Below are 9,321 nucleotides of genomic sequence, written 5' to 3'. Positions count from 1 at the left end.
TAATCTTATTTCCCGTTAATAACTTGTTATAATCTTATTTCTCGTTAATAACTTGTTATAATCTCAGGTAGTCTCATTGAGCCACAAGAACTCATTTTCAACAGAGACCTGTTTAGGGAGCACATGGTGGTGGTTAAGGGCCTTGCTCATGGGCCCAGAGTGGGGTGAATGAGGGTGGGGGCAAATTGTGGGTGGTTCACCTACCCCACCCACAATTTTGATGTTGTCGGGGCCGGGGTGTGAACCGGCGATCTTCGGATCACAGGCCCTTCTCTCTAACCTCTGCGCCACCACTCCCCTAATTAACAGGAACCTGCTGCTGTTTCAACTTTTAAAGAAATATTCATCCATCATCTTCATCTTGTTCTGGACTCAGGTCTCGGGGCAGCATCTTGAGCAGGGAGGTCCAGACATCTCTCTCCACAGCCTCTTCCAGTTTTTCTGGGAGGATTCCAAGGTGTTCCCAGTCCAACTGAGAGACGTAGTCTCTCCAGTGTGTCCTGGGTCTTCCCCGGGGTCTCCTCCCAGTGGGACATGACTGAAGCACCTCCCTAGGGAGGCGCCCAGGGAGCATCCTTACCAGATGTCTGAACCACCTCAACTGGCTCCTCTCAATGCGGAGGAGCAGCGGTTCTTCTCCGAGTCTCTCCTGGACAGAGAAGGGGACCTCTGCAGACTATAAGTGGGCGTTTCTAAAGGACAGACACTGATTGGCAGCTGTATCTGCTGCTCTTTAGTTAAGTTACATCAGCTCTTTTTAAAACTGAAGGTTTTTAAGAACCAGCATTAAATCTGCTGTCAAACACAAGAAGATCGTCTTCAGTCCTTGGGTTGTAGCTGCACCTGACACAGGTGAGTCTGGTCTGGGTACAATGAAATATGAAGCATCTGAAGAGAAACCTGCTCCATTTGTCAAAAAGTCTGGTCTCAATTAAAGATCATGAGTCCACTGGATGACGGGTTCTTCTGCCAGGTGTTGCCAGCAAACCCTTACGACGTGTTTGGGTCTACCAGGTCTGTCCGGCATCTTCCTCCACCATCTGATCCACCTCACTACAGGTGGTGATCAGCTGACAGCTCCGCTCCTCTCTTCACCCGAGTGTCCAAAACAAATGGCTGCAAATCAGATGACTCGACTATGAAGTCAATCATGGATCTACGACCTTGGGCGTCCTGGTGCCACGTGCACGTATGGACACCCTGATGTTGGAACGTGGCGCTTGTGATGGACAAACTACGACCTGCACACAAGTCCAACCAGAGAACATGCTCGGGTTCAGATCAGATCCTTCAGGTCGCACCGTCGTCACCCACGTGCACACTGAAGTTCACTGAAGGTTTAAAATGTTTGTTAATTTCACTTTAATTTAAAGGAGCACAATAAATTAATTAATGCACATTGATTCGAGATCCACGGATAGAAAAGCACCTGATTTGGCACCAAAACTAAACTTCATCCGCTTTTGTAATTTATGTTTTTAATGTTTAAGCCAGAATTTTAAAACCAATCAAATATCAAAGTTCATGATCAATAATCCAGATAAAAAGTTCAGTCAGGTCATCTGGATGTTTTTTCTTTTTTGTTGAGACTTTTCGTCCTTCATCCAAAGCACTTCATCAATCCGTTGTTGGATATTTGAGCATGAACTTTGATGTTTTGAACCGCTCTGGTTATGGCGGCCTCAGAGGAGCCGACGGGCCCCAGAAACCATCTTATCACCAGCAAACTGTTTGGTTCACTACGCGAGTGTGCTGCTTGTGGGACTGACTTTGTGGTTCCTCGGACTGAAGAAGTCCTTTGGATGAAGGACGAAACGTCTCTCAACACAGTAAAGCCATCCAGAGGACCTGACTTAACTTTGTTGAACCAATCAAAGAGTTTTGTTTTGAATGATGAGCCTGTAACTGTCAGAACCAGACCCACTCTGCTCGCCTGCTGGCCTCGGATCAGAACCAGACCCGTTTCAGGAGTTTAGAGCTCAGACAGTTTGAGCCACGTGAGTCCCGAGGCTCACAGCAGCAGGTTATGATCTGCCTGGTGACCTTTGACCTGTTCTCACACAGGCTGGCGACCGGCTGGACCTCAGAACCCCACCTACCTCTCAGGGTGTACTCGGCCTCGATGACGGCGTCCAGCGGCGGCGGCTCGATGGCCTTGGACAGGAAGTGTCCAATGGCGCCGAGCCTCAGCAGCTTGATGCTCAGAGCCACTTCGTGCAGTGGGGTCCTGAAGATCTCTGGGGTCATGTGGGTCTCCAGCCTCTCAAAGCGAGCCCGGCTGCACAGGTGGAAGCAGAAACCGGGCCGGACTCTGCCGGCTCGGCCCTTCCTCTGCTCCAGGTTGGTCTTGGAGGCCCAGACGGTGGCGTAGTTGGTCATGTTGTTGTGGGAGGTGAAGAGCTTCACCTTCTGCCTGTTGGGACCAACATGGCGTGACCTTTAACCTCCAGCTCAGACCCTCAGACCTGACCCGGCGCTCAGACGCACAACTCACTTGCAGGAGTCGATGACGTAGACCACGTCGTTGATGGTGATGCTGGTCTCTGCGATGTTGGTGGACAGGATGACCTGGAACATCAGAGCCATGTCAGAGCTCTAAGCATCAAATGAAACCACCGCCGGCCTTCTGACACTGACCTTCGTGACGTCATCAGGAACCGGTTCAAACACCCTCCTCTGCTCCTCCCGGGGGATCTGAGAGTGCAGCGGCAGGATCCGGTACCGGCTATTTCCTGAAACAAGATGGAGAACACAGAAGATGGCATCACACCAAGCCTGACGGGCGAGATGAGACTGCAGGAGTTTTCCCATGATTCCAGGTACCAAAGTGTGGGCTGGTCTCCAGGTGTCTCTGCATGGCGTAGATCAGGTTCCAACCCGGCAGGAAGACCAGAACCGCTCCGGACACCTTCAGCGTCTCGATATACTTCAGCAGAGCCTCCACCAGCTCGAAGGACGTCTCCTTCTCGTTGATCTGAGCCATGGAGCGCTTTGTCTCCACCGTGTAGTCCGACTGACAGATCAGGTTACAGTTGGTCTGCAGGGAGAAGGTTGGACTGAGATCAGAGGGGTCCGGATCAAAGAAAACCTCAGGTCTGACTCCAAACACATCCACACTCAGACCCTGACGGACCACCAGAGACTAGATAAAGGCTCGTACATCGTCTTCTCCGCCCTCCTCGTCCTTGTCTCTCCTCTTGCGGTCGTTGGGTGGAGGGATGAAGCTGGTCATCTGGATGCAGTCCTCCAGGAAGTACTCTGAAAGAGCCACAGGGAGACCAGTTCTCTCAGCTGCAGGACCCACACTTGTTGAGTGGAATAAAACTCCTTGGTGCGTCAGAGCTTCCTGCTCAGGTGCGTACCTTGGACAGGGAAGGTGCGTCCGAACACCTCGATGATGGGACAGTTGAAGTAGTACTCCCTGAACATGGTGGTGTCGATGGTGGCCGACATCAGCACGACTCGCACCTCGGGGTAGGCTTGGACCACGTCCCTGAGGACCACCATGAGGAAGTCCGTCTGCAGAAACAGAAACACGACTCGGACCCGTTTGGTTTCTCTGGAAAGGTTCTGATGGGTGAACTCACGTTGAGGTCTCTCTCGTGGATCTCGTCCACGATGACGTGGCTGATTCCTCTGATTCCTGCCTCCAGCTTCCTCAGAAGAACGCCTGAAACACACGGTGGACGTTAGCGCTCTGACGGCCAAACGTTCTACAAAAATGTGTCTGAAGTCTGAAGAACAGGACTTCCAGGTTTGAAACATGACCTGGAGGACCCAGTTGGGACTGAAATGGTTCTGCGGGACCGGACCCGGCGGGTCACTGACGTACCGACGGTGCAGAAGAGGATGCTGGCGTGCGGCCGAGGCAGGATGGACTCGAAGCGAACGCTGTAGCCGCAGCTTTTCCCAAGATCCTCTCCTCTCTCGTAGGCGACCCGCTCGGCCACGGAGACGGCGCTGATCCGTCTGGGCTGGGGGCAGAATCAGGTTGACCTCACAAAGAACTGACGCAACAGGAACTGAGCCCAGCTCCTTTCTGGACCCAACGGAACCACCCCGAGCGTTACCTGGGTAACCACGATGTTGCAGTCGGACGCTCGGCCCGACTTGACGAAGCGGTCCAAGATGTACTGAGGGACCTGCGTGGTCTTCCCGCAGCCCGTGGCCCCTCTGATGATCACCACGGGGTTGTGGTCGATGGCCGCCATGATCTCCTCCTCGAACTGTTTGACGGGCAGCTGGTCGCGCTCCGACAGGATCTGAAGGACACGGTTCTGTTTTAACATCAAGCCGGGCCTCTAACACCTGACGTGTGAAAGGAGAGGCTGACCGTCTGCAGGTTCTGGTCGTGTTCCAGCTGGTACATCAGCTCATTGTGAAGGTCCCCGCTGATCTGCTCTGGAGTGCACTGAGGAGGTGAGAGCGCACGTTTACGAACCAACGTTCAAATCAACCAGACACCAAATCGAACAGCTGGACTCACAAAGGCCAGAGGCCCCTCGTCGATGTTGCTGCTGGTCCAGGGGTTCCAGTTGACCTGGGGCGGGGACCAGGGGACGACGCCGGCACCACTCTGCCGCTGTGACGGCTCGAAGGTGGCCATCTTCCCCTGGACCAGAGACACGGGGCAGCTGGGGTCTGAGGGCTGCAAACAACAAAAGATTTGAGGACTCGGCAGAACTTCAGGGACAACCTTTAACAAGACTGAACCGGGTCTGAGGTCCCGTGGACCAGGTCTGAGGTCCCGTGGACCAGGTCTGAGGTCCCGTGGACCGAGTCTGAGGTCTGTAGAGGTCCTACAACATACTGTCCTCTGGTCGATATGGACCAAATTTAATATCTCAACATTTTTAAGATAAATGACAAAATACGAACTGTAGCTGTTATTTTTATTTTCCATAAAGTAACAAAAATATATTTGAGTCAAAGTTTGTCCCACAGACATTTATCAACAGCCGTAACGCTACAACACCAACGTCTAAAGAATAAATAATCTGCATATGTTAAATAATCGTCTTCAGCTGCGCCTCCTTCATGACGTTAGTAAGAGTGAGAAGCTGCAGTGAGGGAGGAGCAGGAGGAGGAGGAGCAGGAGGAGCAGGAGGAGCAGGAGCAGCAGGAGGAGCAGCAGGAGCAGCAGGCTGCGTGAGGTTGGACAGGCAGAAAAAGAGCGGCCGTCCACAGATTGTCAGGTGTTCCAGTGAGACATCAAGCAGCAGCAGCTGTTCTGGTCCTTAGAGGCTAAAGACGGCTAACTTCACATGGTGGAGCTGCAGCACCACCTTTAACGCTCTTCGTGCTGCACCCGTTTTAAACGGAGACAGATTCGTTGTTCCGACCTTTCGTTCTCATCTACAGAAAGCCTTGCTGCTAATCTGACAGTTTTAATCCAAACCATGTCCAAACACCAGCCATTTGTTATCTCCTGCCCACCAGCTGCTCTGTGAAAGCTACGTGCTGGCCCAACTGGGAGAGCAGCTAATGGGAGGGGGGGGGGGGCTGGGAACCAGTGAAGGAGATGAGGGGACGCGTAGGACAAAGAGACAGCAGCAGGCGGATTTTAAAGTACACTATATCGTTTACTGTCAATACAGTCTCATCTTCTATCACAAGTTAAATATCGCCCAGCTCAAACTGGGAGAAACCGTTAGAGACAAACAGATGGTTTGGACATGTCCAGAGGAGGGACAGTGGTTTAGACATGTCCAGAGGAGGGACAGTGGTTTAGACATGTCCAGAGGAGGGACAGTGGTTTGGACATGTCCAGAGGAGGGACAGTGGTCTGGACATGTCCAGAGGAGGGACAGTGGGTATATTGGTAGAAGGATGTTAGAAATGCAGCTGCAGGAAAAAGACAAACAGGAGACACATGGATGCAGTTAGAGAGGACATGGAGGTAGTTGGAGTGAGGACAGAGGACACAGAGGACAGACAAGGAGGACTCCGTGGAGACCCCAGAAGAGGGAAAAGATGGATGATGAAGAGGAGCAGTGATGGTGAGGGTACAGGTGTTTGGATTTAAAGCGACTCACAGGAGACGGGACAAAAACTTCGAGCGCCTGGACGACACCGGCCAACTGCTGCTGCAGTTCTGGAGACACGCCGACCTCGTAGACGTCCAACTGGAGACAGAACACACAACGACAGCGTCACATATTCCACCACTGTTTGATTCATTTAATTCACTTCAATGTGGTTCCGTTCAAAAGGCTCAGATTCAACTGATCAATTCTTGTGAGCTCAACAAATACAGCAACTTTGAGGGAAACATGACGGCAACGTTGACGGGACACACTGAGCATTCACTCAAGCTTCATCGATCCACTGGTCCTCGGGGACGCCTTCACAAGAGACACCTCCTTTTAACAAAGACTGAAGACAACAGTGGACAACAAAGACAACAGTGGACAATCACAAGAGGCGTACAGATGGAGGTGGGGTCTCCTCCCTTCAGCAGGGGCAGAACAAAGGCTGTTTTCCAGAAGTCTGGAATGGATTTTTGTCTTCTGGACAGGTTAAAGATGTGGGACACCTGTACTGCGATGATATGAGGGGGTTGTGTGTGTGTGTGTGTGTGTGTGTGTGGGGGGGCAGTCTGTGGGTCCTCCCTCAGAAAATTTTGGATCGTTTTCTGCATTTTGGTGTATTTTAAGGGGCTGTTCAACATTTGTAAACAATATTTTAGAGAGCAACAACAACTCTCTCCTCGTACGTAAAAAGAGCAGCTCTGCTTCTGTCGAACGTCCTAACCCCCCCGCCCCCCCACTTCAAGGTTTCAAGCCCGACTCTTCTCCACTGAATTCAGTCCTGCGCGTCGTTGCTCCTGCCCAGGTGCTTCAGTTCGTGGTTGTCCAACTAAGAACCATCCAACCATTTTCAATTAACGTAAACTGGACCGTCTTTTCTACATTCCATCGCTCTGATTTAGGAAAATTAGTGCCGTTGTTTTCATACGTGACGTCATGTGAATAATAATCAAATTTTTATCAATAACCCACTTAAAGTGTCAAACTGATGTGCAGTGTTGTTGTGCTGTTTAATTATATTTTGAAGTTTTTTAATAAAAATGTGCAATGACTCTGGACTTTTAGGAGCGGAGATTTGAGTTGCCAGATCAAGCAAACAGCTGCTGGAACGCACCCGGTCGAAGTAAGGGAGTTCCCGGATCCTGTTCCAGCAGGATCCGGCTCAAATGAAGTCCTGACTATACGTCTACAAAGTTGAGTCAGAGTTCACCACAGTTGTTCAGACATTTGTAGCAGAACCGTTCGGAGCCTCGGCTTCTGAATGTTTGCAGAGCTCCACTTTAACCGTTTGTGTAAAACTCAATGGTTTCTGGTGCTAGTGTTCCTTGGTCTCGTGGTTTTTAAGATCCCCCTGACAGAACCATCAGTGTGTGCTCGGCTGGGCTCTTACCGTCTCCCCCTCCTTCTTTTTGGTGACCCCGCTGTACGGCTCGATGACTCCCAGGTGGTACAGCTGTCGCACCACGGACAGGGCGCACGACTGGGCCGCCAGCTTCTTGTTGGAGCCGTGCTCTCGAGCCGTGACCTCTGAGGAGGACGACAAGAACATCCGGTCATTTTCTGTCTGAAGTCTCGGCCTTTGGTCCAACTCGTCTTCTGTCCCCAACAGAGTCCTTCTAGTTTCCTCAAACCATGAAGGTGTAACATTTTGTTGGTTTATCAGGGAGCTCAAACCAGAAGAAGTTAAACTGACGAACGAACGTCCGCTCTGATGCGGAGCTTGGTCGAGACTCGCCCTGGACTCAGAATTAAAATTCTAGAAAAGGCGAACGTTCTGTTGCGTCAGAACATGCCGACCGTTTCGAACGAGTCACGCAGCTGCATTTTGAGCAAGTTGGGTCGATTTTCTCGTGCGCAGCTCGTAACCATGTCCAGACCACAAACACTGGTTAGGAGGCGCTCAGACCGGCTGGACCCAGACCCTCCGCTCCGACACCTCAGTTTGTGAACAACCACCAGGTGTGCGTGAACGTTACGGATTGTTGGCACTCACTCTGGAGTCATCATCTTCTCCTGACTGAACATCTTTACCTAAACCTCAGCTTATACTGGCTCAATGTTCACGAAGCACTCACTGCTGTCATCCTTTTTTCTTCCGTACGTTTCTCGACGTGATTCTCGTCCCGCAGTTTTCAGCCGTTTCAACAAATCATGAATCCAAACGTTCGGCTCTTTCAGGACAATCCTTCTACGACTTTAGGTGCTGGTGCAACTTTAGCTTTTTGAAATATTTAACATGTTCTGCCATTTTTTTCCTCAGAAAATGAACTGAGCTCATTTTACATCCTTCAGGTCTTTAGATCTGTTTACAACCGTTTACCGTTCCTTTCACATTTTCTTGTGCTTCAGCTTATTTCAGCTAATTTAAACTTTTTGAGCTACTTTCAGAATGTTTTTTTTTTTTACTCCTTTGTTTCTTTCTGCTAACTATGAACTTTTTGTGCTTCTTCTAACTTCTTTCTGATCATTTCAGCTCGTTATGCTCCTTTCAGCTTTTTCTGCCAATTCAACAAAATGTGCTCTCTCTACTTCCTTCTAGTAATTTAATCTTCTTTCTGCTTAAAAAGCAAAGACGCCTCTGAATCTCTGAAGCTGCTTTCAGCTGTTTGTTGGTGCTAATTTAAGCTTTAATCAGATCATTTCCACTTTTTTGTGCTCATTTCTGCTTCTTTCAGCCTAATTGGGCAAACACGTGTTCTTTCTGCCACCTTCTGCTAATTTAAGCTTGTTCTACGTTTTCAGCTACTTTATAGCATTTTCATTTCATTTCAGCTGTTTTCAGATTAATTTCATTTTTTGTGGTAATTTCTGCTAATTTAAGCCTAATTAATTTCTTTCTACTAATTCCATCTTGTGTTCCTTTCAGCTTTTTTCTGCTAGTTTCATTTTTTTCTGCTATTTCAGCTGCTATTTAGCAATTTGTGTGCTAATTTTATCATTTTCAGCTAATTCCACATTTTAGAGCTCCTTTCAGCTCTTTCCACTTCCTTCTGGTAGTTTAAGCTTTTCTGAATTTTCAGCTACCGCTCAGCCATATTTTTAGCTTACTTCCTAATTTCTGTGCTTATTTCTGCTTAATTAAACTTAATTCAGCAAATACGGGTTCTTTCTATTTTCTTCTGCTAATTTAGGCTTGTTCTTCAATTTCAGCTACATTTTAGCATGTTGTAGCTAATTTCAGCTCTTTTTCAGCATTCACACTGAATATTTGCAAAAAATGCATTTGCTCTAATTTTTATCTTCTTCTGACAGTAAACGCATCGTTGGCTCCTGACAGTAAACGCATCGTTGG

At 49.3% G+C, this 9,321-nt stretch overlaps 1 protein-coding gene across 1 annotated transcript in view; it reads right to left on the bottom strand.

The window, feature by feature from the left end:
- The window catches only part of dhx9 (DEAH (Asp-Glu-Ala-His) box helicase 9), a 21,246-nt gene that overhangs the window by 3,618 nt on the left and 8,307 nt on the right, over positions 1–9,321 (bottom strand). Inside the window, exons 8-20 of the mRNA XM_037682448.1 lie at positions 7,420–7,556; positions 6,036–6,125; positions 4,487–4,648; positions 4,334–4,411; positions 4,071–4,262; positions 3,833–3,974; positions 3,588–3,670; positions 3,363–3,519; positions 3,161–3,258; positions 2,824–3,037; positions 2,638–2,732; positions 2,495–2,568; positions 2,100–2,413 (exon numbers count right to left, since the gene is read on the bottom strand). Coding sequence (XP_037538376.1) covers positions 2,100–2,413; positions 2,495–2,568; positions 2,638–2,732; positions 2,824–3,037; positions 3,161–3,258; positions 3,363–3,519; positions 3,588–3,670; positions 3,833–3,974; positions 4,071–4,262; positions 4,334–4,411; positions 4,487–4,648; positions 6,036–6,125; positions 7,420–7,556 — 1,836 coding nt within the window. The remainder of the gene's footprint in view (positions 1–2,099; positions 2,414–2,494; positions 2,569–2,637; positions 2,733–2,823; positions 3,038–3,160; positions 3,259–3,362; positions 3,520–3,587; positions 3,671–3,832; positions 3,975–4,070; positions 4,263–4,333; positions 4,412–4,486; positions 4,649–6,035; positions 6,126–7,419; positions 7,557–9,321) is intronic.

This window comes from Nematolebias whitei, chromosome 9, assembly GCF_014905685.2.
Source record: "Nematolebias whitei isolate Nwh7 chromosome 9, NemWhi1, whole genome shotgun sequence".
NCBI lineage: Eukaryota > Metazoa > Chordata > Actinopteri > Cyprinodontiformes > Rivulidae > Nematolebias > Nematolebias whitei.
The sequence above is the reverse complement of the archived record's forward strand: the minus strand, read 5'-3'. Positions and strand labels throughout refer to the sequence as shown.